This window comes from Sciurus carolinensis, chromosome 14, assembly GCF_902686445.1.
Source record: "Sciurus carolinensis chromosome 14, mSciCar1.2, whole genome shotgun sequence".
In the NCBI taxonomy this organism is placed as follows: domain Eukaryota; kingdom Metazoa; phylum Chordata; class Mammalia; order Rodentia; family Sciuridae; genus Sciurus; species Sciurus carolinensis.
Genome location: NC_062226.1, coordinates 10,337,409 through 10,365,162, shown reverse-complemented (window position 1 = coordinate 10,365,162; position 27,754 = coordinate 10,337,409). Strand labels below are relative to the sequence as shown.

The 27,754-nt window shown below is 58.0% G+C and overlaps 1 protein-coding gene across 3 annotated transcripts in view; it reads left to right on the top strand.

Annotated features, from left to right (window-relative positions):
* The window catches only part of Nek6 (NIMA related kinase 6), a 75,842-nt gene that overhangs the window by 13,803 nt on the left and 34,285 nt on the right, over positions 1-27,754 (top strand). For 2 of the 3 annotated variants that reach the window (XM_047524059.1, XM_047524060.1), the window contains exon 2: positions 24,635-24,753. In XM_047524059.1, the coding sequence (XP_047380015.1) occupies positions 24,664-24,753 (90 nt within the window). In that variant the 5' untranslated portion in view covers positions 24,635-24,663. Of the gene's footprint in view, positions 1-15,735; positions 15,874-24,634; positions 24,754-27,754 lie in introns of those variants that run through there. The other variant, XM_047524058.1, reaches the window with a different exon arrangement.

The window sequence follows — 27,754 nt, the reverse complement described above, 5'->3', positions numbered from 1 at the left end:
GCGCAGTCTTCAGGGCTTTCTTCCCATTTATGAGTTTTCTGTTGTTATATATTTGTAAAATGAGGCTTCTGCTGGCAAAAGCAGGTTTTAGCGAGTGCGGTGGCTCTTTCAAGACCTAATAAGGCCCCCAAGGATGGTGAGTTCCGGCTCCGCTTCCCTCCCCCCGGGCCCGGCTCCGTCTTGCCTCACACACTTTGGGCACAGCCTGCCATTTGTCTTGCTTCCCATTAATGGAATTGCTGCCATCACTTCTGCAGGACAAGATGGGCCCTTTGGAACTGCCTTGGGGACAGCGGCAGGATTGGCCGCCAAGCAGTTTGCTTACAGGCAGAAGGAAAGAAAAAAGAGTGAGCGCGCGAGAGAAAACTCGGACCCATAGTTGGTTCCTTGGGTGTTCGGCTTCTAGGTGGCGGAGGAAAGGGGCCCTTCCAGTCCTCCCGCCTGCTCACAGCCCTGGTGGGCCACCCTGTCACAGGGCGTGTGAAGGGGGCCTGACCCTGTGCGCCTCAGCCCCGCTGAGTGCAGGGAGGGGGAGGGAGGGGACCTAGCATTTATGGGGTGCTCACATGGGCCCCCATGTGCTGGCCACTCGGGATGTCTTGGGGACGGGTGTCTGTGGGCCCATTTCCCTGTGCAGTAGCAGAAGCCCAGGTCATTCAGCTCCTCCATGGTGGCTCCGGGGTTTGAACCCTGATCTGTTCTCCTAGAGACCCAGGCTACCCCTCCTGGAGGCTCCAGGGAGTAGCTGCCTGTCAGCCTCCTGCCTGCCTTGTCCAGGTTCCATGTGCACGTGGTCTCTTTGCTGTTATACCAAATCCCAACCCAGGGCGGTGCTGAAAGTCACGCATTCCACATGGAGACCTGGTAGAATTTCAGGGTCTGGGACCCAGAGGATGAGGAGGGCAGTGGGGGGCTGACTACTCATGCCACCTGCATCCTACATGCCCGTTTGCTGCAGGAGTGGCAATAATTGTCGTCTCCAGTGCCAACTCTGATAGATTGACCGTGGCTGCCTGAGATGCTGTGTCGAGAAGGCTTTGGAGACTGTGGGATCGATTAGCAACGTCTGCCGTGTGCACAAGAATGAGAAGAGAGAGTGTGAACGGGGCCAGACCCACGTTAATGCACTTCTCACCCCGAGCTCTGACCTCAGGGAACCAGCATGCTTGGTTCTCATTACTAGTGGATCGTGCGCCTCACCACACTGTAGTCTCTAGGAGGGTGTGACCACAAGCCCAGCACACAAGAACCAGACAGAAGGACAAAGGCTCTGGGTCATCCAGGCATGAGATTCAGGTGCCCACATATTGAAACCAGGGCCCTTCCTTCCGTGTCCTCCATGTCTCCAGTCCTCATCTTTGAAGCAAAGGTCATACTTCACTCATAGGACCTTGGGGAGGGGTAACTGAGGAGATGACAATTGTGGAGCCCAGAACTCGTGAGTAAGGGGTGGCATTCAGAAATGTCAGCTCCAGCTGCCTCGCTGCCCCACCTGGGGCCAGCAGCTGCCAGCCCCGTCCTCCTCTGGGCCGAGTCTGGCCTTCCTGGCCTGCAGAGACTTCTCCTTGCTTCTCAACTACCATGGCCTCAGTGGGGTCTCTGGACTTCAGGATGCCATGGGCACCACTACTCTGAGCCCCAACGCCCCTACCTCATGAGGCCTAGTGACAAGTCAGTCCCCTGGGCCAGGAACCTCTCCAGGGCTGGGAGGGAAAGGGGCAGTGCACCCCTGTTTGTTCCTTGGGCCTCCTTCCCACGAGGGCAGCTGAGTTATAGACTCAGGCCTCTTTGGGGGGTAAACAAGTTGGCCCAACAAATGGAACCTGCCCTAGGTAGCAGAAATACTGTGACGTGCCCATCGTGCCTGCTAGGCCTGATCCTGTGGATGGTGGGCATTGAAGCCTCGGGAGCTGGGTGACTGCTGGACACTGCAGATGTCAGGACAGAGGGGAAATGGGCTGGCCTGGGGCAACGGGGAGGAGCGGGCACCCTGAGGGGAGCCCAGAGGCCCCCAGTGTTGGCTCCCTGGGGTCCTACCTGGAGAGCCCTAAGTCATGGCTGCAGCTTAGCAAGAATGTTTCCCTGTGACTTTAAATGTTCCAGAGTCTCCAAGGATTTCCCGATGGGTGGTGGGTGATGGGTGGGAGGGGTAGGAGGACGGAGGGTGTGGTCTGCGGCTCCACTCTTGCTACCTGGATTTGGGGTGGGGGTCAGATGAGTCTGCGACCCACAGGAGCCTTGGGGGCAGCCTGAGCCAGAGGGGAAGGATATGAACCCACAAAGCAATAATGGTTTCCTGCAGCCGGTCGAAAGGGCTATGCTGAATCCTCAGCCACCTCATGTGAGCCAAGGGGCCTCCTGTGCGACCCTGGAGCGTGTCAAGTGGGAACCATGCCTGAGTGAGGCCCTCCACCCGGCGCTGCCTCCTCAAATGCTAGTCCTCTCAACAGTGTTCTGATTAATACGTAAATATCAGCATCTTTTAAAAACAGCATCTCTCTCACTGTTCCTTCCAGAGCACCCCTCAGGGTTTGTCATCCTCAGCTAGTCCTCATCTTTAAGTGGCTCAATTTTTTGAGTGAACCCACAGCCACTCAGCAAGGACCTGAAGCCACACCTGTCTCCCTGGGAGACCCTGAGCAGGTGCCTCTAGGGCCAGGAGGAGTTAGCGTGCAGGTGAAGCCCCAGGCCACCGTGCCAGCAGGGGCATGAGAAACTGGCTGCAGAAGGCTGTGTGGAGCCTGCATGGCAGGTGACAGATGTCACCTGGGGTTGGGGTCGGCTAGATTAGGAGGCCTCAGGTGCCAAGCCCAGGAGGGGTGATACCTGGAACTTCAAGGGTGATGTGGGGAAATGTGGTCCAATAGGGGTTTTGGGGACCAGCTCCCAGTGGCGGTGAGGAAAATGGTTTGGCGAGGGCGGTGTTAGGAGGCCGGCGGGCTGATGCCACCGTGGGCCTCGGGAGCCTCCCTGCTGTCTGAGGCTCCACCGATGGAGCTGCTGCCCCCCTGGGTGCCGGGTGGGAGACCCCACGCCCCCGCACCCCAGCCTCTCCGACAGCTTTCCTGTGAAAAACAAGGCCGACGCCTACCGAGTTGCTGGGGACAATGTGAGAATAAATGATAAAATATGTAAAGCTTGCAGGGAAGGGAAAAAAAGTGCCATGGATGTGTTATTTTCCCTAAATCCGGATTTCTGCGAGTCATTTCTTCCCCATCAAAGAAGCTGTTTTGATTTCCGGGGAACAGAGAAGCTGGAGTTCATGGGGGTGCTGAGGCCTGCCGTGGAACACCTTTGTGTCCCCCGTTTCTGGGCCGCCTCACTGATCTGCAGGAACCTGCATCTGGTGTGCTTCCTGGGGAGCATGCTCTGCCGTCACCGTGGCCCTTCTGAGTCTCCCTTTCCTTATTTGCTGATTGGTTCCAGAGAAGTCTGAGGTGACTGTGAGAACCAGCTGCTTTGAGTTTCAATCCCTGTCTGGCTTGTGGTGTGTGTTGGGGTGGGGGCATAGGGTGCCCCGTTCACGTTCGCAGGGTCACTTGGTGGGGGACAGTTCAGCATGAAGGGCAGTGTCCTGAGGACAGTCCAGCAGTGTCCAGGATCTGTTGGGGCATCATCTTCCACAGAAGGGAGGTTTCTCAGGCAGGTGAGCCCAGGCTAGACCGGGAGGCCCTTCTCTCTCCCTCACAGAGCCAGCTAACCCCAGGGTAGTTCTTGAGGAGACTGGTTCTGCCCACCAACCAGGGGCTCAACTGCCTGATCCTGCCTGACCTCGTCCTGGGGTCAAATGGGTAAATGAGATGAGGGGGAGAATATCAGGTCCTGGCTGAATGACTTCACATGTCTGGACTCTTGTCACCACCAGACCTGTTTTACACTGGGGTAGACTGGTAGACTGAGGTTCGGAGACAAGACACCCAGTGGAGAAGCTGCCGTCCCCTGGTCTGCCTCCCCAGCCCCCCTGAGAGTGCTGGGCCCTCCATTCAGCCTTTTCTTTCAGATGCCAAGAGACCCTCAGACTGGGCCTGGCACGTCCGGCCAGGATCCACACTCCCTGTTCCCTCTCCCTCCCCTTCAGGGCCATTCCTCCATCCGGGGCATCCCCAGGGAGGGGTCAGATGCTAGTGTAGGCCTCCTGAGTGCCAGGCTAGCCCAGGCACCGTGCAGTCTTATTTTATCTGATCACAGAAGCGAGGCTCAGAGAGGTGACAAAACTTGGGCAGGGTTTCCCAGAAAGTAAGTGGAGGGTCCCAGGTTTAAATTCTGACCTGATCCTGGAGAGGGCTCTCACTTGCTGGAACAGTCCTGTTGGTGGGAGAATGGCTGGCTGAATGAGGATGGGGAGACTAATAAGGCCTTTTTGTGGGCTAGCCTGGGGCATGATGTTTTAAAAAACTAGACCCTTTTGGTGGGCTAGCCTAGGGCACGATGTCAGAGGCATAGCTTTCTAGCCAAAATAAAAAAAAAAGAGCAGGGATCAGGCAGGGCAGGGGGCTCCCCCTGGGTCCCCTGGAAAATGTGTGGCTAGAATTAGATCCCAGACCAGACAGACCTCTTCCTGTGTGGCAGCCCAGCGTTCCTCTGCCTGGCTTTGCTGTCCTTCTTGTGTAATGGAGGGCCAGGAGGACCCTGCTTCTCTGCTGAGTGCTGATTATGTGATAAGCAAATTTGCTGCATGACCTAATTTAATTGTCCCAATGACCCCGTGAGTCCAGTGCCCCTCCTCTGTACCCCTCGGCACTCACTGTTCTGAGTGGCCACGTCTGCTTCATGTCTGCATCTGCACCCGGCTGCTCAAAGCCCCGGGAGGGCAGGGCCTTCTCCTCCTTGTGCTCCTGGGTCCCCAGCCCTCGGGCAGTGCCTGGCGTCCTGAGCCTCTCACCAAGTGCTTGACAAATGATGGCAGAGTCTGTTAACTGCTCTCATCTTCAAAAGGACCCTGAGGCCCACCGAGGGCAGGTCTATCCCTTGGTCATGACTGAAGACCAGGATTGGAGCCCCTGCCTGGCCCAGGTCTACGCTCCCTGACCAGCTTTGAGCCTGGAATTCCAGGTGTGCCTGTCTGGTCCCTGCAGGTTCCACTGCCCACAGAAACTCCCAGCCCATGCTTGTGGCTTTGGATCAGCTCAGAAAAAGTGTGTCCTGTGACTGCTCAAGGAATCTGGGCATTTAGCCCAGAAAAGAGTGTGTTTCCTGGCTTCCTGAGAACTGGGGCCCACCCTGCCCCTGGCCTGGGAGTGCAGAGTGGGAGGGAGGGAGATGGACTCCGGCCCTGGAAGGCGATGGCGTCGGACCTTATCGTACGGGCTCGCCACCCTCTGGGACACTGTCCCAGCACAGCCGGTGGCCCGAGACTCCGAGCAGTGTGTCCCCAGCGTCAGGAGTGCCCCGAGATGGGAGCAGAGCTCTTGAGTTGAGGAGGGAACCTTCGTCCTGTTGCTCCCTGCACTTCTCCCTGGTTGCTGGGGGCAGGTGTGGGTGTAACGTCTCAAAGCACAGGGTGACCATTGTCCATTGGGTCATCAGGCCAGCAGGGCCACATGTTACGAAAGCTCCTCCCAGAGCATCAGGCATCTGGCCTCTCGCTCCGCAGCCAGCCAGGGTTTATGAGGTGGCTTTGGAGAGAGCTGGAGTCACCGGCCCGTCACGTCTGCACATTGCGTAATTTCACAATTCGTTTTTTTTTTTTTTTTTTTTTTTTTTTTTCATGAGAAGGGCCAGTGCTTCTCACTCACTCTCAGCTTTTTGTCTCCATTTTCTTTTCCCCTCGACCTGGCTGCCTTATTGAGGACCTGGGTGTCTCCCCCTCAGAGGGGCTCACCTGGAATTGCCACAGGTGTGCTGGAATACACCAACCCGCTTTCTAAGGGGGCGGCCCTTCTTTTGGACTCACTGGAGGGTGGAGAAGGCCACCTCCCTTCTCAGTCAGGATTAGAAGAAACCCCCAGGCACCGTGCTCGAGTTTTCGGGTCCCGCCCAAATCCAGAGCCAGGCCCGGCCCAGGGCTGTGTGACAGTCCCCCTGATCCGTGGTGAAATGAGAAAACATAAGGCCAGGCCTGGCGTAGGCTACTCTCTGATGTCAAGTGTCCTTCCTCTCATGAAGAATGGTGATAATAGATGGAAATTTTATTTTAGAGTGCCAAAAAAAGTTGGCAGCCTGCATCCATCTTCAAAGCTTGGGGGAAGCTTTACAGGCCCGTGGAGTCCCCAGGCCTGGGAACCACTGATCGCGTCCTCTGCACACAGAACAGAAGCACAGCCTCCAAACGACCAGTCGAGAAGTCGTGGTCACAGGAAATGCGTGCTGGCTCTGCCTGGGGGGTGTTGGCTGCCTGGGCCATCGGCTCCGTCTGGAGGCCAGATGCCCGCAATCCAGGTGTCACGGGGTTGGTTCCTTCTGGAGGCTGGGGGACATTCCGCGCCTCTTCCCAGCCTCTGCCGGATGCCAGCCATCCTTGGTGTTCCAACTTGTGGACACAGCACTGCAGTCTCTGCCTCTGCTGGCACATGGCGTTCTTCCTTGTGTGTGTCAGTGTCAGACTTCCCTCTTCTTGTAAAGACACTACTCGTTGGATTAGGGCCTCCTCTAGTCTCACATGACCTCAGTTTAACTCAGTTTTACCTGCAAAAACCCTATGCATACTCCTGGACTTACAGTATCTTTACATCCAGATAAGCCCATCGTAAATGGAAAATATCACAGTTAAAAAGTGCGATTAGTCCACCTAACCTGTGGAACATCCTTACCCAAGGAGCACACTGTGGAGCCTGGCTGTTTCCCCTTGTGATTGCGTGGTGACTGAACTGTGGCTTGCTGTCCAGTGCCATGAGGATCTACCACATACGGCCAGCCTGCGCAAAGATCAAAATTCATCAGCACGATTTCTATTGAATGCACATCACTTTTATATCATAATAAATGCCAAAAATTCTTAAATCCAAATCATTGTAAATTGGAAACTGTGTATATTTCCAAATAAGGTCACATTTCCAGGTTCTAGGTAGACATGAGTTTTGGGGAAATGCCATGCGACCCAGTTCCCAGAGTGTAAGGGAGGAGGAGGGCAGTCTCAGCAGGTCCGGGAGTCTGCTGGCATTCCTGCGGAGCAGCGCTAGGGAGACAGCCACCCCCACAGTGAGGGGCTGCAGGGACAGGTCAGGTCACCCCTGCCTTCTAGTCCCTGAGGCTCCGTAGATCCAGGCCTCCTTAGTGTAGAGCCCCTCATCCTAGACTTGGGTGTGTGCTTCAAGGACAAGCAGGTGAGTAGACTGTCTTCAGCCCAATTTTTTTTTTTTTTTTAACATAGGCCATCAGTTTAATACTTTGGTGGCATCAGCTAGGACAGTTGAGGGCTCAGAGCTTCTCAAAGCTCAGCACAAGCACCAGCCCTGGTGAGCAGCCCCTCCCAGTGGTGACAGGCCCCCACCATTCCCAGCAGCACCCACCAGTAAAGCCTCCCACCCTCCGACGCCCCCAGCTTGGTGGATAAAGGGCAGCTTGTGGGGCAGGAGGGAGGGAATCCAGGCCCTTTTGTTCCCCCAGGGACCCTTATCTGCTTTGGCAAAGGCTCTGTGGTCAGACATTTCCGGGCGAGCGCAGCCCTGACGCTCTGCCGAGTGATCTTGAGCAAGCCTGCTCCCCTCAGAGCCTCACTCTCCCCTCCTTGAACTGGAATAACATCCCAGCCCTGTCCCAGCCAGAAGGACTCAGCACAATGAGGTGACCTAGAGGTTGTGACAACCCATGAGAAGGTTGTGCTTAGCGTTGTGGGAACTGGCACACAGTAGGTGCTCAATAAATACTTGCCAAATAAGAGAGGGTGTCTTGGAGCTGGGAACATCCCTCTGCTTTTGAGGTTCTGCCATGGGGCTTGCTGAGAAGGGGATTCTGTAGGTTTTCCTTTCTCCCATCCCATGAAAACACACACACCCGAGATGACCAGGCACAGGTGGGGAAGTCAAATGTGTCCATGTCACACTGGGCAGGGGACAGATACCACAAGCTTTGATTTGTCATGTGATCCCCGAGTGACATTGTTCCTGGGCTTGGCACCACAGGAGGGGGTGTCTGGAGAGCCCTGTCCCAGCCCTGGCTCTGCACCCCAGGCCGGCTGCCACAGATGGCTGCTGTGCCCGTTCCTCCCTCCGCTGCAGACTGGGCCCACTGCTGCCCTTCGGGCCTCTGTCCCACCGCTCTGCAGGGCCCGCCCGGCCTCCAGGCCTCCGCACGTGCTTGCCTTCAGCCTGGAGCGCCACCCTGTCCTCCGCTCACAGCTGCTTCCTGTTCTGAGGAAAAGCCCCCACACCCGGCGGGCTGCACTACCTTCCCCTGCGTTTCCACACCCTGGGGCACAAAGCAGCCCTCACAGGGGGTCCTGGTTCGTGGTGTCTAATACCTGGTCTCTAAACAAAGGGGCCCGTTGAGGACAGAGACTGGTCCCCTACCTGCCTCGAGGTAGGTGCCCAGTGTGTGTCTGTGGATTGAATGTCCCTGGGAACATGCTGTCTGCTGCATGCCTTGGTTTCCTCATCTTAAAAATACAGAATATGCACTGGTGGCTTCTATGGGGACCTTCCCAAGTTGTCCTGTGAGACAGGAGGCCCCAAATGAGTGGGCCAAGGGTCTCCACTGGAAGGTAGAAACGCCTGCGTGAGAGTTTGTTTAATGATGATCTGATGTTGCCGAGATGGTATGAACGAAGCTCAGGAATATTCTGGGCATTCAGCACAGATTCCCAGCTAATGGATTCCAGGGATTTGGGCTGTGTAGTCCAGCTGCCCATGGGCCTGTGGTGTGGTAGCTGGACTCTCCCCTTCCCCATCTGCTCCCGGGGGGATTCTCCCAGTGCCTGTGCAGGGGAGCGTGTGCATCCAGGCCCTGAGAGGTGGCGTCCGCTGCCCGGTGCAGCTTTCCTCTTAACCTCCCACAGTGCAGGTTCTGCTGGGATCCCGGCTGCCGTGCACTCCAGGCAGGCTCTGTGCGTGCGTGCGTGCGTGGTGCTGGAGATTGAACTCTGACCCCTCGTGTGCTAGGCAGGCCAGCTACCTCCCAGCCCCTGGCACTGGGTCTTAAACCCCCTTCTCTGCCCTCCCCAGCTGTGCGCATTGGCGCCTGCCTGAGCCTCAGTTTCCTTATATGCAGAATGGAGATGTTAACACCCCATCACCAGGTGAGCCAGTGGACCCAAACATGGCTCAGCGCACTGCCTGGAGCAGGCGCCTGTGACGCTGTGGCCGATTCTTCTGAGTGTGAGTATTCCTCACTCTAGAGATCAGAGGGAAAGAGATCTGCAGTCTGTATAAGCCAAAAAATGTCTGTTGTCGGAAGAATTTTGTTTTGGAAGACGAGCCCAGGTTTTGGGTCAGAACCGTATTCTCCCTGGAATTGCACGGTGGTGCCTCCAGGCATGTTTTTAAAGCTTGGTGACCACCCAAGCCTTTGAGCCTTCCACGTGTATGCGCTGAGGTCAGGCTTCTCGGGAATCCCTTGCACAGCTGGGCTGCTTGTCACGTTGGTAGCATCGGTTCCACAGAGCAGGCTCTGTCTGCTGTGAATAGATGTTTTTTCTCTTTTCTTGGATGCCTGAATGGCAGTCTCCCTCCTGCGGTCCCAGAGGCCGACCTGAGTGTAAAACTCCAAAACGGACATCACAGTGGGGTCGTCCGTTCCTGCTTGGACTTGCAGCTCTCAGCAAGGCTCAAAGAGCCAGGTCGATGGCCTCCGTGACCCAGGGAGCCTCCTGAGGAGCTCCTGGGCTGTGGTTTATAAAGGCTGCTGAGCAAACGGAAGAAATCAGAATTCACCGAGAAGGGGCAGATGGGAGCAGCCGCGGGATTGAGGAGGACGGCTCGGTCGCTCCAGACCCAGGCCTGCTGGCTAATCATGGCCTCCAAGCCACAGGCGCAAAGCCTTTAGAACAGGAAGGACGCTAGGGATCGGCCAGCACCTGCCGCAGGCTGGAGGACCTGCCACCCAGGGCTTAGAAGCTCTACCTGGCTTCAAGTCCCAGTTCCTCGCCTGGTACCGGGCATCCTACCTTTATGTCTTCATTTCCCCTCGTGCATCTCAGGCTGGCTGGGGGCGCTAAGTAGGTCAGCGTCATACGTAGGACAGTGCTTGGTGCACAATAAACAAATAGGACCCACCAAGGCCCAGAGAGGGCCAAGGACTGGTCTCTGGTCCCCCAGCTAGTCAGTGGGGCAGCCAGGGCTGGAACTCATGATTCCTAGTCTCGTGGACACCTCCCTCCCCCACCCCCACCACGGCAGACTGTTTCAACCTTGCCTTTTGCAAAGGAAACCGCGTGACCCTTCAGCCCGCAAGAATCCAGACTGCACAGGATGTCTGCAGCCTCCTCGGGCTGGCTGGGGGCCTTGCTGCAATTCCATTCAGCACTACTTCTTTTTTCTTCCTTTTCTCTTTTTTTTCAAAGCTCTAGAGGGTCTCTCCAACCCTGTCCCCACAAATAGAAAAATTAACTGCTTGGGCAAAGGAGTTTTGAAGACTTAAGACCCTGCTGAGAGTCGTGAGCCAGCGCCCCCTCCCCAGCCTGTTTCCCTGCCTGCGGGTGAGGGGTCCCCGGTGGGTAGTCTGTGAGGGCTGCAGGGAAGGCCAGCCAGCCAAGCAGCCCCTCACCAAATGCGCGTCGTGGTGGCTGTTCCTCGCGGCAGGTGCTGACTAAACAAGCTGATGACGCGTCCTTCTAGGAAACAGGTGACACCCACCAAAAATGCTGCCCACTTCCGCCCACCCCCAGTGTCAAAGGTTATTTGAGTCATCAGAGTTGCCTGCACCTTCCTAGGTCTCCCGTTGGACTCATGCTCATCAGCCAGTTAGGCTGAGGCTGGGTGGCCAGGAGCATCCCATTTGTGGGCCTCCAGGTCTGAACGGGGTGGGACTTGGTAGCTTCCTGATTTCTGCTGGGCCCCCCAGGCCCAAGCTCTGGGAACTGCCAGCCCAGGGTGTGAATCCCAGCTCTGTGCTGTTGACACTGGCGAAGGGACAGCTTCCTCATCTGTGGAAGAGGCGATGGGCCCTGCCTGGCAAGGGGAGGGTGTCTGAGAGCCCTGCCCGGCTCACTCCCCTCTTCCTTCCTGCCAGGAGGCCCTGGCTCACCCTGGATCCAGCTGGGGCATGGCAGATGTTGGTAGGCCCAAGTCCTGCCTGAATTGAGGGTCACTTGGCCAGGCCAGGAAGCCTAGAGGCAGACTCACAAACTGCAGTCGTGGGTGCCAAGAGCACCCAGGGTAAAGTCCTCTAGGCATGTTGATGGGGATCCCAGGACCTGGAAGGGGAAAGATCTAGAACAAGGAGGCCATGAACCCAGACTGTAACCCAGGGTCCTAGATGCAGATCCTACCTGCCCCCCTGGTGGTCATTGGAGAGGGCTGCCTGGCTGGGCCTGGGGATTGATAGGCAGATGCCGTGTGGGCCTGGGGCTGAGCCCCACCTTGCTGTCCTCATCAGGGACCTCCTGCAAGCCAGGCACACTCTAGCCCCATTTCCTCATCTCAGAAATGGACACTTCCTGCTCTGCTCTTTCAAGGTTGTCATGAGGTTCCATAAGAGAATATGGACCCCAGTTCCTCTGAAGACCATCAAGAACTACCCAGATGAGAAGAATGTGGCATCTTTCACCTCCTGGGGCATATTTGTTCCCTGTCACATAAATAGTACCTAATAGAAAGTAGGTGCTCAGTCGAGTGTTGAATAGATGAATGAGAGCAGTTTTTATTAAGCACCTACTGTATACCAAGCATCACCTAGGGAACTTGGCATCAGCTACTCCGATCCTTCCTGCCACTCCAGAAGTTTGGGTGTGCCCATCTCACAGATAAGGAAGCAGAGGCTCAAAAGAGAATAACTTACCCAAGGTCATGCGATAAGTGGCTGAGAAAGCCAGGAGTCACGCCTGACTCTTCAGCCCATGTGCCCTTTCAGGTGTTCCCCCATCCTGGGCTGTGCTGTGGAATGTTTAACAGTGTGGGGGTGGGTATTGTACAAACCCCTGATTTGTAGCATTTGCCGATTTCCATGGTGTAAATACTCCTCCCATGGTCAAGTTCAGGAAGCCAATGTGATATTAACTGACTCATCAAATGCCTGAAAAACTAAACATGCAGCCACCATGAGCCAGTAGTAGCCAGCTTATTACACCTCTGTCCCCTCCCCTCACATAGCCACGTGAACCCCAGGGAAGCCACAGAGGAGTGTCCCTGGGCTGGGACTTCAGGCTGGAGCTCAGCCAGTGGCTTGGTGGGGTTGTGTGTGCATTAGACCCCACAGCCTTCCCTTCCTGAGGCCCAGGAGCTCCCTGGGGTCTCAATATCACACAAAGACGTGGGCGGATGGGGAGCGCCAGAAAGGGTATGCAACATTGCAACTGGAATATTCCACCAGCCCCACCGTGTGTGATATTCCCGCCAGGCCCGGAGCAGAGCCCTGTAAACGCCGGGATATAATGGACAATAAAAGTCGCTGGAAAATAGTGACTCTCCTAAGACCCCTGTCATCCCTGCCACATGCCGCCTACTGGAACCACGTGCCCTGTGATCATGAGGCACGGTCGTCATGTAAATATATAGGGCCTCTTGCGAGCCGCTGGCCAAGATTTATTTTATTGAGACAGTAGGGGGAGGGGAGCACAGGTCCGTGGTCCTGGTAACTTTGTAAAATGCTTTGCCATCACGTCCCAGCTTCTGCGAGGAAGTGTGGCCTTTCCTGTCCTCTGGCGAAGACTCAGGCCTCAGGCTTGGATGCCTCCTGCCTAGCCCCCAGGCCCACGGCCCTGGCTGTCCCTGAGAGGGCATGCTGCAGAGTGAGGCCTTACTGTGATCAGTGGGCTTCAGCTGGGTTGTTTCGGGACCTGGCTGTTTGTAACAGCGATCGCAGGACAGCAGGAGCTCTTGTGTGTACGTGGTCCTGGGCTGGCATTTTACCCTCATGTCCTCAGATGGGTCCTACCATGGTCCCTGCTTACAGAGGAGGGAGCTGCAAAGAAGTGACCATGGGACTGGCCCAACCTCATGTGGGCACACAGGCAGCGCAGGATTTGAACTCAGACTCCAGAGCCCATGCTGGGTGACCCGTCCACCTCCTCACCAGCTCCGGCATGTGCCTCCCTCAAGTCCCCCTGACTTCCCCAAGCAACACAGTGGGGCACTTTGATTTGTCCCTCCCACACACACACCTGCTGCTTCTCCGCGGGCAGGAGCCCAGCCTGCACTGCAGAGGGTGTCCAGGTGCACACTCAGCCCGCACCGCATCCGAGCTCCGCCTCCCTCCAGACGGTACAGCCCCAGCGAGTCACCCGTGACTCGGAGCCTCTGTTTCCCTTCAGCCAAATGGCTACACTGTCTACCTTGCAGGGTGGCACACAGCTACCAGTAGACATGAAGGGTCTGGCCCAGCCCCTGGCACATAGATGTGCTCTGCATGTGACCCCCTCCTCCGTGCGCACGCCCGTGTGTCTGGGAGCCCAGAGGCATCTGATTGCGCCCGTAGGAGGCAGTGGCTTGCTGTGAGCGGGGAGGGTGATGGCAGGGGGTGGGGGGACTCAAAGTGTTCCAGGGCCAGAGAACAAATCCTCTTAGCAATTCCAGACCCAGAAGACCTGGTTTTCCTCCCAGTAATGAGCACATGGTTGGATACCAGATCCCTGAGCTCAGTTCAGGGCACCCCAGAGTCACCAGGCCCCTGTCAGCCTTAGGAAGCACATCAGCACGAGAAGGCCCCTGCTGGACTGTGGAGCCCTGCCTACCCATGTTACAGGTGGGGAAACTAAGGCCCAGAGACAGGCTGTGACTTTCCTGAGACCATGCAGCTCCCTGAGAGTCCACGCCTTGTGAGTCCCAGGCCACCAGGCCATACATGCTGTGACTCAAAGTAAAAACCATTCTCATGGAGCTAAAAGTGGCCACATATGTCCCAGGCCCAACTCTGGGTCCAGTGAGGATTCTGACCAGGACAGTGACACAGAGGTGGCACCACAAACTGTGATTAGGCGCCAGTCCTGTAGACAGAGGGGACTCTGTCACCCAGTCACTGAGCTGAGCTTAGCCACATGCCGCTGATGCTCTGATTTTCCAGGAGCCCCAGCCTGTCCATGAATAGAGGCTGGTGACATCCACCTGCAGGGCCTTGGAGGTCACAGGGCTGCAGCCACCTCCTCCTGGGGAGAGCTGCACACATCAGGGCCTGGGCCGGGAGTCCAGTCCCTGCCGACTGGTGGATGACTGGCCTGGGTCCAGCTGCAGCCTCCGAAGGGGCCGGCACCTGGCATATGCCTGACAGTTGGGCCCGGCTGGTGGGGAAGGTGTGCTGGCAGGTGGCCGAGCCTGGTGCCAGGATCTGGCTCGGCGTGTCCACTGGGGCTCAGCTGCCATATGCCTGTGTCAGTCCCAGTGGCAGTAGAGCTACAGATGGGGCTCGGGGGGTGGTTGGCGCAGGGTAGAGGTGGCTCTTGTTCTGAAGGAGGAGGCAGGTGTGGCCACCCAGAGCTCTTCGCGGGGACTGTGGGCTGGGGCTGGCCTGTGGAGCTGCCTGGCCGCCGTGCCCTTGAGCCCACTGTGTCCTCTGCCAGGAACCCCCTTCCCCCAGGTCCAGTCCCACCCATCTTTGAGGCCACCGCAGACTCCGCCCGTGCGAGATGCTGTCTGTGGCCTGGCGTTGCCGGGAGCAGGAGGCATTAGCCCTCTTGCTGGCACACTTGTGCGCTGTTTTCTGGCTGTGGGTGTCCAGGGCTCCGTCCTGTTGACCTGGTAAGCGGAGGAGCTTTGTGTTGGTCTGTGCTGTCCCTGGGTCCCCAGTTGTCAGTGCAGGCCCTGCACAGAGGAGGCATCAGGAAGGACGTGTGGACGGAAGGGAAGGTGGGACTGGCATCCTCAGTCCTCAGTTCTGGACTCGAGGCCCCATTTTGGAGAGTGAAAGACAGACCAGTCACGAGGTGGTAAGAATCAGGGCCCCTGGACTGGCTGTCGTTAGGTGCAGGCCCAGAGCTAAGCACTTTCCACCCTGGAGTGCCACGCGACTCTTCAGCAGCCTCGGGCAGTAGGTGTTATCTGTACTTGTTCCTGGTTTGCCTGTGAGGACTCTGTGGCACACACTGGGGGATGTGACAGAGCCAGGACTTGAACCCAGGGCTGGCACCTACCAAGCTGTCCTATCTCGTGACAGCAGACACAAAAGAAACGGAAGCCTAGGCTTTTTTTAAAGGGACAGCCAGGATTTTTATGCTCCTTAGCACTTGTTGACCCTGGTAGGAGTGGGTGGGCATGAGCACAGGGCAAGGGGAAGACCCCCGGCCCCCACCCCAGAACCCAAAGGGCTTTCTTCCAGCATCAGCCGCCAGGGGCCTGGTGCTGCGGTGGCAGCCTGGAGGGCACATCCCTTTGCCTGAGCAGTGTGGGGGGTGTGATTAAGGGGCTGGCTTAGGGCAGGTGCTGCTCTGCCTGCTCACAGCCTGGGGCCACCTCTTGCCCTCCTGCCAGTTTCCTGGTGGGTAAAATGCGGAGCAGAGCCGGGTCATCCCAGAGGGGGCTGTGATTGCAGTCCAAGACTATCGACTGGCCACTGCCATCAACTTGGAGCCCCAGGTGAACAGCAGGCTTTGTGGCAGTGGTGACAGTTTCTTTCGCCATGGAGGTGGCAGCCGGAGCTATTTTTGGAGCAGTGTGTGGTGGGGGAGTTTCCTTTTGGAGGAGAATAGGGACCGGTGTCTTAGGGAGGGGAAGTCCCTCACACAGATGGGCCCCGTCCTTCACCCGCCTGGGCACGGAGGCCACTCAGACCCTCGGAGGGCCCCAGCCCCGCGCACCTGCCCCCAGCCCTGAGACCAGCAGACCTTTCCGAGCTCAGGAGGCACTTTGAAAGGTACGCAGCCTCTGCCAACCTCCAGCCGTGGGTGACCTGCTTGTCCTTCCTCTTGCCTGTGTTCCTGGGGGTATGCTTAGCAAGTGACAGGGAGCCAGGCCCCAGAGACCTGAGCCTGTGGGGCCACCTGCCCTGGTGACACCTCTGCCACCCGCCACTTGCTTGACCACCTGCCCAGTGGGGGTGACCAGCAAGGGCAACAGTGCCGGGAACCTGGCAGGACCTTTGCCACCATCCCAGGGCAGGGTGGTTGCCGCCAGATGGTTTCCTGTTGAGTGATCCCTGGCATCACCAGACTCCGAAGAGGAGGTAAGGGGGGCAGAAAAAGCCACTCTCCCCCGACTGCTGGGTCTGGCTGCCTGGGTCCCTTTCTGCAGGAGAGAAAATTGGTGGAGGTCAGAGCCCAAGAACTTGCCCTGCGTGGAGATCTGCTGGGGCCCAGGACAAACTGACGACAGACACCCAGCCCTCCAGCCCAGGGGGTAGCGTGGTCCAAGGCGGAACGTGGCGGTAGAGGCCTCTCTGCTCTGAAATCCATCCCTTCCCTCTAAGCCCTGGCTCCCAGACGAGCTGGCCTAGGGACAGCAGGCGTCTCCTCCTGGCCTGGCAGCCGTGCACCTCCAAGCCCATTCTCTGCACCTGTGGGTGTGGAGGAGAGCAGTTTGGGTTCTGTCTTCGGGGGACTGTCCGTGTTGAGGAGGCAGATTCACCACTAGGCAGGGAGTGCAGGGCAGGGCTGTGGAACTGGAGTGGACCAACAGGGTAGGGGATCCGGGAAGGCTGGCTGAACAGTTGGGCACTGAGGGGGGACAGGGGACTTGCCAGGACACAGTTTAACCCAGAGCCTGCCTCCGTCTCGAGGAACAAGCAGTCCGTTTCCAGGGAGGCAGGGGTCACTTGTATGTGACCTGCTAGGGGGCCTGAGGGGCCCTGCAGTATCCCAGCTTTCCCTGGAGAATCAGCTTGCTGTTTCCCTGCCACAAGTGATTGACAAGTCAGTTGACTTCAGTGTGCCTCAGTTTCCTCATCTGTAGAATGGGGGTGGGTTGCAGACATCACCCGTGGGCTGTGTGCAAAGGAAGTGCTCGGTGGACCTCAGCTCGGTCTTGGAGGGGCCCCAGGCCCAGTGTCCCCAGATAGAAACCCGGTGCCTCTTTCTTCAACTGAGACACGAGATGGTTACAGCCCCTACATTCTTTTTCTTCCAGAATTTGGTTTTATTACCTAAGTAGGAGGAAGTGAAATGTGATCGGGAGCTGTCTCATTTTTAAAAAGGTCCTGGGAACCCTGTGGTATGTGGTGCAGTTTGTTTTGAGTTGCACGGGGACTTTGGCCTGATCTGTGACGATGGGGATTGGAGGTTCTTGGGGGTTTCCGGAGGCCAGGGGAGTCCCGCCACCTTTGGCAGAATTGACTCGCGCGACTCTTACTCTCACTAGATCCCTGCTTTGTGCTAACTTGGGTGAGGTGTTGGAGGTGCAGAGGAACTGTCCGTCCCGGCTTGGAAAGGCCAGCATTGAAGGCAAGGCTCAGTGACAGAGGAAGCTGACATTAGGGAGACACCATCCGATGGGCAGGGGAGAAGGGGACTTGGTGCCACCCGTGTGTCCCGTGGCATCCTCCTAGCCACCCTGGGAGGTCTGGCTACCCCCCTTCTTTATGGATGAGGACATCAAGGCTCAGGGAGGAGATGGCACATTCCCAAGATCCCATAAGAAGTGCCCGCCCTGAGTAGGGCCAGAGATCTGGTCTTCGTGGATCAGTGGGACTTCGCCCATGAAGGGGTCGTGCGTGGGTCTTCCAGGCTGAGCCTGCCACGTGGAGGCATCTGGAGGGCTGGGTGCTGTGTCGCTGGCAGGGTAGGTTTTAGTGGGGCCATGGGGCAGGGCTCTGGGGGAAGACTGGGTAACACTGGGCAGCTTCGCCAGCTCAGATCCTCTCAGCACACAGGCCTTCAGCCAGGCAGAGCAGCAGAGAGTTCAGACTCGTGTCTTAGGAAAACCTTTCCCAGGTGGCCTGGAGGGCAGTGTGGAGCTGGGAAAGCAGGCGGGGGGCTGCGGGGTCCTGTGGAGGAGGGTCAAGGCCAGCATGGGGCAGGGATTCTTGGGTGAGTGGAGACACTTGGAGAAGAATCGGCCGGACTGGTGCGGCCACGGTGGAGGGCAGGTGCTGGGGTGGACCTGGGTCGTGCTGGGTCTCTGGGCAGACTGGGAGGCAGCCCCCTCGCTGAGACAGGGACCCAGGGAAGGGTGGGCTCCCTTTCAGGTGAGTTGAGTCTGCGATGTCTGTGGCTGTGGGTGGCTGGGGCTGGAGCCCTCCCAGCTGGACAGAAAGTGAGGGTGGTTTTATGTGTGAGGAGAGTCGAGCGGGAGGGCAGGATGGGGCAGGGAGGTGGGGGCACTTGAGCAGGAGAGGCCCCCTGGCCCCAGCCTGCCAGCTCCCGATCTTGGGGTGCACCTGGGGGAGGCCCCGCTGGCTGGGAAGGGGCCGTCAGGAACCTCTGCACGCTTCGCCCCCTGCCTCCAGGAGCAGCTTTTGGTGAAGTCTGTGCCTTGGAGAAGCCAGGCTCCCGCGGGTCATGGAGCCACAGAATCTGAGCAGCGTGTGTGGCTTTGGGGGAAGGGGAGGGGGAGGGGCACAGGACCGGTTCGGAAACCAGACACCATCTGTGGCTCATCCCCTCCAGCGCAACGGGCCCCACGCCCCGGCCTGGGATGTGACTGCTTCCTGTCAAGTGATAAATGGGCAACGTTGAGACTAGAGGAGAAGGGGCCCTGGGGCAGGTGGGGGGAGGCCACCACAGCCAGAGCCACAGTCCTGGCCAGAACCCATTCGCTCACTTGCTCATTCACACTCTCTTCTGAGGCAGAATGGATGGACAAGACCAGCTTGTTTCCAGGTCTCAGTTCTGTCCTGTGCTGCGTGCGTGGCCTTGGACCTGTCTCTTACACTGTCTGAACTTCCATTTCTCCCTCTGCACAGTGGGTTATAGCAGCCTCTGCCCGGGGCGTCTCCAGGGTGAACGTGGTGCCCACCCCTTGATGCCCGCCTGGTCCGTACGTAATGCCTGCCAGGCTGTGGGTGGGGCCATCCCTCAGGGATCTTACCTCATGCGGGGACTCTGTTAGCTGAGTTTCCTTCTGTCGTTGCTGCGTCCCACTGGCCTGAGGAGGAGGTGCGGATGGATGCCCTGGCCAGCGCATGCTCCTCCTCGGGCAAGTCACATTTCTCAAAGCCTCAGTTTCCTCATCTGCAAGATTGGGTGATGGCACCTCTCAGGTTTCTTGGGAGACATCAGATCACCCATGGATGCCCGCTGACACCGAAGCCCTTCTGCCTTGACCCCATCCATGGCCAGGCGCCGTGAGCTGCTGCACCTCCTTGCTGGGCCTCAGCTCTCCAGCTGAGTAGGCGGAGTGATGGGCAGTGCCAGCCTGTGGGACCTCTCTAGGGTGCTGGTGGGCATCCATCATAAACACCTGCTTCCGGGAGCCAGCCAGCCTGTGGAAGTAGCCGCAGGTGCTGGCCCCGGTGTTGGGTTGTTCCCTGGAGGAGGAGGAGGACCATGGTCGTGCATGGCAGCCTGGGGACAGCTGTGAAGCTCTCACCTGGCAGGGGGACCAAGAAGGAGCCTTTCTCAGGGAAACTGGCATGGAGGCCAGCACCTGTGAGCTGGGAGTCCCAGGGACCTGTCCATCTCCACCCCTTGCCCCAGAGGACAGAACGAGAGGGCACCTGGGCTCAGAGCCTGTGGACAGCAGAGGAACCCTGCCTGTGTGCATGCCCACCTGATGCAGGAGACAGCTGGCAGGACACACAGGCACCCCTCAGGGATGGGCACCTGCGAATGCACCTCCTCCAGACCTGCTCGAGGGCCCCTGTGCGTGGGCCTCCAAGCAATTGCCAGGCAGAGTCCTTGGCCAGAGCCCTCCCGCAGGGTCCTCTTTCAGAGAGACCTCAGGGAGCTGCCGGCCTCCATGACATGTGGCAGGAGGCAAAGGTGGAATTGCCCCCTCCGCGAAACTGCTGGGAGGTGAGCAAGGGCCAGGTGACAGTCTCGGTGGGAAAGGCCACTTGGAACCTCAGAACCCAGCTTAGCCCTTCCAGGGAGTTAAACCAAGCCCTGTGGTTCCCTAGGGTCACGTCCCATCAGTAATCCTTGTCAGGGCCCCGCAGGGAGGGGCATTTGGAAGGCTTGCAAAGGCAGCCGTGGTTCCTGTGAGGACGAGGCAGGGCAGGGCATGGAGCAGTGAGCTGGAGTCCTGCAGGCCCTCTCTGGTGGTGTGACCCGGGCAAGCCCCTGCCCATCTCAGAGCTTCATTCCTGTGTCCTTCATATGGAGACAGCAGCCCTTCGCGGTGCCCAGCTCTTGCCACGGTCTACTGAAATGCCACTCCCCTCCGCGACCCTGAGGGGTTCATCTTACTCTTAGGCCCATTTTCCAGGTGAGGAAGCTGAGCCAGCATTGAGCCTAGGCAGTGCGGCTCCTGAGCTGGCGTCTCCTAACCCTAGGCTGCTCCTGATCTGGTCCCTGGAGGCCTAGCAGACACACAGCACCGGGTGTTTTATTGTCACCATTGTCCCAGCCAGGAGCCTGGGCTGGGAGCTGCCTGTGCATCCCGGTGCCGTGGGAACACGTGGCCCTCGCTTGCTGTGAAGCAGGCCCTCTCCAGGGGTGATCAGCATGGCCTGTGGCTCTGGGTCTCGCATTCCACAGATTTTTGGCCCCTGAGCTGGGCTTGGCAGCCACTGGCTCATTGTTCCACAGCTTGGCAGGAGCCACGGGGTCCCAGGGGCAGGCAACTCCTGCGTGTACCACAGGGCTTTTCCTTGGTCCCCACACCCCATCCCCCAGGTGCCCTTTGTCATGGTCTTCCTGAATCTGAACCCCTAAGAGGCAGTTTTTGGTTGCAGTTTCTGGTGTAGGGGGCTCAGATTTCCATTGAGGTAGAGCAGACAGAAAGCAAGTCCCCCAAATCCAGTGTCCCCAGAGAGTCCCCCGAGGCAGGGGAGTCTTTGGAATGAGGAGGGACGGAGGGGTCAGGGAGGTGTGAGTCTGAATTCCCTCTGCAGATGATAAGCCAAACGGCCTCCGGCCGCCTCTTTCTGACCCTACTCCCACATTAGTAAAATGGGTTCAGCAGTAGTGCCGATGAACACGGGAACCCGGCCCTGGAAGGTCTTGGAGAACCTTCACTCCCTCCCTTCCTCCCTCCCTGCCTCTGCCTCCCCCCAGCTGCGCAGCCTCCTTCCCCTCTGAAGCGCCCTCTGTGGTGCTTGGTGGAGAGGGAACTGCTTTCCTCCTCTTGCCTGGGGTCCCATTGGGTTCAGGGCAGAACTGCTGTTGGTGACAGTCACTTATTAAGCCTAGGGATTTGTTAGAAAAGGTGGTGTGGACAGTAGCCGGGTGTGGTCCAGAGGTGAGCTCTCCGCTGGGATCCCTACGTGGCCCAGCTGGAAGGGAGGGTGGCACATTGCAACATCAGAGCCCACGAGGACGGAGGGTGGGGGCTTCCAACGAGACACCTTCAGAGGTCCAAGTCCCAGCCCTGTACCTGTGATTGTGTGGCCTGTGCAAACCTATTAACCTCCGTGCCTCAGTTCCCATCTGTACAATGGGATGACAGATCCCATCTTGGGGTTATGCTAAGTCGGTGCATGAAGCAGGATGCAGTCCTGCCACAGCGACTCTTAGCGCTCACTGTTGTTTCTGAGGTGACCCTGGAGCCAGGTGAGGCCGAGGAGCGAGCTCCAGGGTGTGCAGGCTACAGCTCAGGACAGCAGTGGGAGGGTGCCATAGGTTGGTGGCTTTCATGAACACCTGCCAGTCTCTCACCCAGTGGGATGTGCCCAGGGTCCCTGCTGGGGGGTGACAGGGTGGAGATTCAAACTCCGGCCCGTTGGCCAGAAGCCTTGGGACTGGAGCTGGGTGAGGCAGGATGAGGGATCCACAATCTGAGGATGGAGCTGGGGCAGGGGCAGCCTGTGAGTCCCTTCTGGAGCCTTCTGAGATAAAGACGGAACCTTCTCCTGAAGACGGTCCTCCAGCCTTTCCCCCATGGCCTCCCTAAGGGCAGAGGACGGTGAACATGTCACCCCGAGGGGTCTTGGGGTGCAGCCTGCAGCAGCTGCAGAGCCCGCAGGAGTCTCCGGTTTCATCTCCAAATTCATGCGCATTTTACATGCCGCGCACTAGTACCCAGCGTGCACGGCAGACTTTCCCCCTGAGTAGCAGCAGTGCCTGAGGAAGATGCTCCGTGTTTATCTGCTTATCCTGGGGCTGTTCGTACCCTGGCTCCTGCACCATGTCACCCTGGGGGTGTGCTCCAGCGCGGCGCTCAGCCAGATGGCGGGAAGATGCCCAGGGCGCCTGGTCCCATCTGCGTTCAGGGCTTGTTGGGGAGAATGCCAGGCCCTGGGAGTCCCAGCGGTGGAGGCAGAGGAAGTGCCCACCACGTGACCGTTGGTTCTGAGGCTGCCCTCCGGACCCCGAGGACAAGAGGTCTGCCAGGATCTTTGTGTATTGGGACGAGCCACATCAAATGGCCCTGTCCAGGCTGGCTAAGTGTCATGGGCAGGAGATGGCCCTCCCAGGGCAGAGGCCTCGGCCAGGAGCGTCATGGTCCTGGGTTGGGTGCCTTCTGAGTCCACATCTGTTCCCTGAGGCTCACCTGCTGTCTGCGTGCTGGAGAGCGGTTTCACCCCAGCGGTGGGGTTGGGACGGGGGAGCTGCCCGAGGACTCGGAGGAAGAGTAACGCTAGGGTGCAAGTCGCAGAGAGCTGGGGTGCCCTGGAGGGCACAGCTGGGGAGCCCCAGGGTCAAGCTCAGCAGGAAACTGAGGGTCTGGTGGGCATCTTTGACATGCGAGGGTGTCATGTTGATGGAGGAAGAGTGGGCCCCAGCCTGGGACGCAGTGACCAGCTCGCCAGGACTCTGGCCGCACCCCTGGTGCTGACGTCTTTCCCACTGCCCAGAAGGTGCCCCACATCAGTGGGGTGTGGGGCTCCTTAACCAGGACCCGCAGGACTGCTGACCCTCGGGGCTTGGGAAAGGCTGCTGGGGCTGCTGGGAGCCCATGACCAGGTGGGACCCCGAGCTAGCTCTCAGAGACTGAGTGACGGGGCTGGGCTGTGGCTCAGTGGTAGAGCACTTGCCTAGCATGGGAGAGGCACTGGGTTTGATCCTCAGCACTGCATAAAAATAAATAAAATAAAGGTATTGTGTCCATCTACTAAAAGAAAGAAAGAAAAAAAAGAACAGAGAGACAGAGAGAGATTGAGTTGCTACAGAAGCCCAGCCTGATGACGGCATTGTGTCTGTCTTCCTGTCTGGTGGGTGATTGCCCCCATACATTCCTGCCATTGCAGTGTGTCCACCATGAGGGCCTCACCAGAGCAAGCTGATGCTGGCCTCATGCCCTTGACCTCCAGGACCAGGAACCAAATGAACTCTCTTCTTTGTAAAGTCACCAGCCTACGCTTCATTCTGGTAACGGAAAACAGACTAATACAAATGACCTTCTCAGGTCTTATTCTTCACACAGCACCCTGCGACAATGCTATGTGCCTTGTGCTCCTAGGGGACCTGTTAGGGGTGGGGAGGCAGGACCAGAACAGGAGCAAGGCTGCCGTCGCAGACAGAATCCCCTGGCCTGAGGCAGGCACCTGGCTTGCTCGCTCACCTGTCAGGCATTCTGGAAGGGCGCGCAGAGCTCTTCCTAGTCCCAGGGACCTCCGCCTCTCCAGGAAGCCAGCAAAACTACTTCAACAGCTTGGGCCAGTCCTCCGGGGGTTCTCATGAATATGGCTGGCGAGAGGTTGGGACATCCAGGTCCCATAGACACATGGCCAGGTTCACCTGCCTGAGTGGTCCTGGTACCTTCTGCACACGCCTGCAGCAGCCAGGTCTGGCCCTGGCCCGTGGTGGAGCTGCAGAAACGCGTAGGCTGGATGAAGGAAGGCACTGCTCCTGGGAGGATCGCAGGGCTCTGTGCCGCCTTTCCTCAGCTTCTGGGTAGACAAGCGTTGGTCCCCACCCAGAGGGGCTCGTCTGATGGGGAGGCCAGAGGCTGCCTCTGACACCAGGACCAGCAGTGGTCCCGGGGAGACACTGGCTCAGGACTGGGGATGTAGTGGTGCTGCATCAGGCACGGCTGCTGCAGTGCATCCTGGATTCTTGGGGCAGACCAACTCCTGGAGGTTGAGGGCTGCTTCTCTGCAGGAGGCCTTGTCCCTGCCCAGAGGTTCATGCAGGACACTGAGCAGGACCCAGGGGACTGGCCTTCCTGATATGTGGGGTCTGGCATGCCACGGCCCAGCAGGGACACGGGGGTGGGGCCCTTCCTAAAGCTGCTTCCAAAGTCTTACTCAGTTCTCTTTCCCGCTGCCACCTGGCTTTATGGAAGAGTGGTGTTGGGGGGCCGAGCAGAACAGCTCCCCGAGAGGCTGTGGGAGGAGCAGGGCTTCGGAGCCTGGCAGGGGCTGGTGGGCAGGGTTGAACACGGTGCCTTCTCTGCCGGCCCAGGGACCGCTGATTGGCTTGTCCCTACGGGGACCTGGGTTCTGCCTCTCTGATTGGGATGATCCTAGCAAGCTGGTCAGGAGAGCACAAGGAGGGAGACTGTGTCACATGGGGTATAAAGTCCTGCCCTGCCGCTTCCGGGCGGGCGACTGTGGGCTGGCCACTCAGCTGGCAGGGGAGGGCCCTTCCTTCTGCAGGTGTCTCAGGGAGAAAGTGAACAGGCCCCATTTTCTGTTGCAGCCCGTGCCCTCGTGAGGCTGGCATGCAGGATGGCAGGACAGCCCAGCCACATGCCCCACGGAGGCAGTCCCAACAACCTCTGCCACACCCCGGGGCCCGCGCACCCGCCCGACCCACAGGTAAGCCCTCTCCTTGTCTTCAGTGCGTTGAAGAGTCTAGGAAATGCCGGGGCCCCTTCTGCGTGCCCAGGCCCGGTGGAAGCCCGCGGGCACCCGGACAGATCCCTGCTTGAGTGCGTGCAGTGATGGGGGCTGCCACCTGGCTGGGGAGCCCTGCATTGAATTCAGCAGCTCTCGGAGACGCTGCCTCTGGGCTGGGAGGCCAGACTCCAGTCCTGCCCTGGCGTCTCCATGTGTGTGGAACAGCTTTAGACCAGAGGGATCAGTGCCCTGAAGAGTGACGACTTGGGAAGGGTAGACGGTTCCTCCGTACCCGGAGCCAGCGTCTGCCTCCCGCTGGGTCCCACCCATGGCTGCTCTTCTGGAGCCTGTCTAGAGCAGCAGCGTTCAGGGACATGGGTTTCCTTGCCCCTGCCTCACCCTGGGTGCAGGACCTCGAGGAGCCAGGCCGCCTCTGGGAGCTTTCTGAGGGTGGCTTCAGGGTTTTGGGACCGCCTGGTGCAGCCAGTATCCCTGCACCTGCCGTGCCCTGGGTACCCTGGCCAGCTCCTCCCGCTGGGGAGACCTGTGCACCATGCACCTGGGTCATAGTGGTGACCACTCCTGCAGGGGAGGGGGCTGGTCCCTGGCTCTGCCCTCCTTCTGGACAGAGGCCCTTGGCAGGAGGGCTTTGCCAGTGGCCCCACCACCAGCCATCACAGAGGAGCCCGAGGTGCCTTGTAGTGCAGCCCCAGGACTGGCTGTGACAGACAGACCCAGGCCCACTGTGGGAGCACCCAGCCTCACAGGAGAGAAGATGAGAAACCAAGCAGAGGAAACTCAGAGGCCTCTGGAGCCCCAGCATGTCACCTGATCCAAACTAGGGGGCCAAAGAGGTGACAGGCAAGGGTCTGGAGGGCACAGAAAGCTTGTCTGAGCAGGTTGACTGTGGGCTAGATCAAAGGCATCTTCTGGGCATGGTGACAAGTTCTTGTCCAAGGTTGGCTATTTTTCCCAAGACTATATGACCTTAATCAGGGAAGACTCAGATGTAGCTACTTGAGCCATGGAAAACTTGTCATAGCTTCTAACTTCCTAGTTCCTGTGAGAACTTTAGGGTCACCATGTACAGTTATACAGGTTATACACTGCACACAGCTACCTGACCAAGAAAGCAAGTGGGTCTGAAGTCCTTCCCCTGTGCTTGTGCTCTCACCAGGCCAGGATCCATGGTGCAGAGGTGCATTAGCCTGAGAGAAGGAGTGCTGCTGCAAATTCACACATGGGTGACCTGAGCGCAGGGACACCATGCACGTGTGTATACACACGAGCCTGCAGAAGGTCCACGGACATCCATGTAAATCGTGCTTTCCATGCTCGTTACTGGCTGGGATGCTGGGGCCCAGTTCCTAGGTCGAGTCTGGGGAGGGAGCTCCCTAGAAGCTGGGAAGCCCCAGGATGCTGCTGGTCCAGGGTCCACCAGGGCTCGGTGCTGACGGCCGGGGGCGGTGAGGCCTGCTTGGTGATGTAGCGATTTGTCATACTAAGTCACTCACTAACAATTGAGTCCCACTTGATTAATCTCCCAGAATCAGCCAGTTGCATTTCAAGCAATTAGGGTTAATTACAGCCTCATTTGGCAGAGGAGAGAGCCCCGTAATTATTCCTCGCACGAGGCGAGGCGGCGGTGGCCGCGGTGGCAGCCGTGTCCTCGGCATCTCCTCGCACATGTTGGAGTGGGTAATGACATAGTTAAGTGTAATTAGATACGATTACTCAGCGGTGGCTGTGCTGGGCAGTGGCTGTCGGCCAAGATGCCCCCAGTCCCACCAGCATCTGGCTGGGTCTGCAGAATCGGGTGCACAGCCTAGTGCGCTGTGCCCGGCCCGGCTAGGGGCAGGAATGGGACCATCGGGCTCTTCCTGCTGCTTCCTCATGAGGCTCTGGTGTTAAGCCTTGGCCAACCCTCTCCTGTTTGAGGACATGGGACAGTGGAGGCACTTTCCCCTGTGGCAGGAGTCACACCATTTCCCCGAAACTGCCTCAGGGCAGGGAGCACGCTCCACATGCTCCCATGTGGGCTGACTGCCTTCCATTCCTGGCTCCATCCCTCACCGGCCAGGTGAAGTTGGGTAAATGTCCTTCTGAGCCTCAGTTTCCTCATCTGCAAAACAGGTGCAATAATGTTACCTGTCTCCTGAGACAGCCAGGAGGACCAAATGAGGGGACAGGCTAAACGTCCAACATGGCACTGACACAGTGCGGAAACACTGTCGAGGAAACAAGTCTTGGATCTTATTTTTTTTTATTTTAAAAATCACAGTAGTCGGGGCTAGGGCTGTAGCTCAGTGGTAGAGCACTTGCCTTGCATGTGAGAAGCACTGGGTTTGATCCTCAGCACTGCAGATAGATAGATAGATAGATAGATAGATAGATAGATAGATAGATAATTAACAACTAAAAAATATATATATTTTTAAAAACCACTGTAGTCTTCATAACTGAAGACCCCAGAGCTGGATCATACTTCCCACCCGTGCATAAAGAACATAAACTGTAAACGCCCCAGCTGTGGTTTTTATTTACCCTCTAGGCCAAGGCTAGTGGCTCTTCATTTCAAGACACTTTCCCGCCTCAAGAGCCACAAGCACATGAAAGTATGTTTGCAGAATTGGGCAGTCGTCTATGCGTCCACTGAGGAACGCTGGCCACCCCAGCTCTCACTGGAGCTTCTAATGAATGGATGCGTGGAGTGGAGAAAGGGTATTAAAATGCCCTGTCCGTATGATTTCCCTGGTGTGTGCACAGCCTTGTCGTCAGGAATGAAATACTAGGGTTGGCCGACCCACTGAGAAGCACATGAATTTCCAAGAAGGGGAGAGGTGTTCTTGCCTGAGAAGTCCCTGCTAATGTGTCTTCCATCTGGGAAGCCTTTGGAAACCTGCTCGGGACAGGCCAAGTTCAGTTCTATTTGGAGTGAGGAGTGTGCAGAACTTTGCAGGGTGGGGGTAGGGGTCAGTAG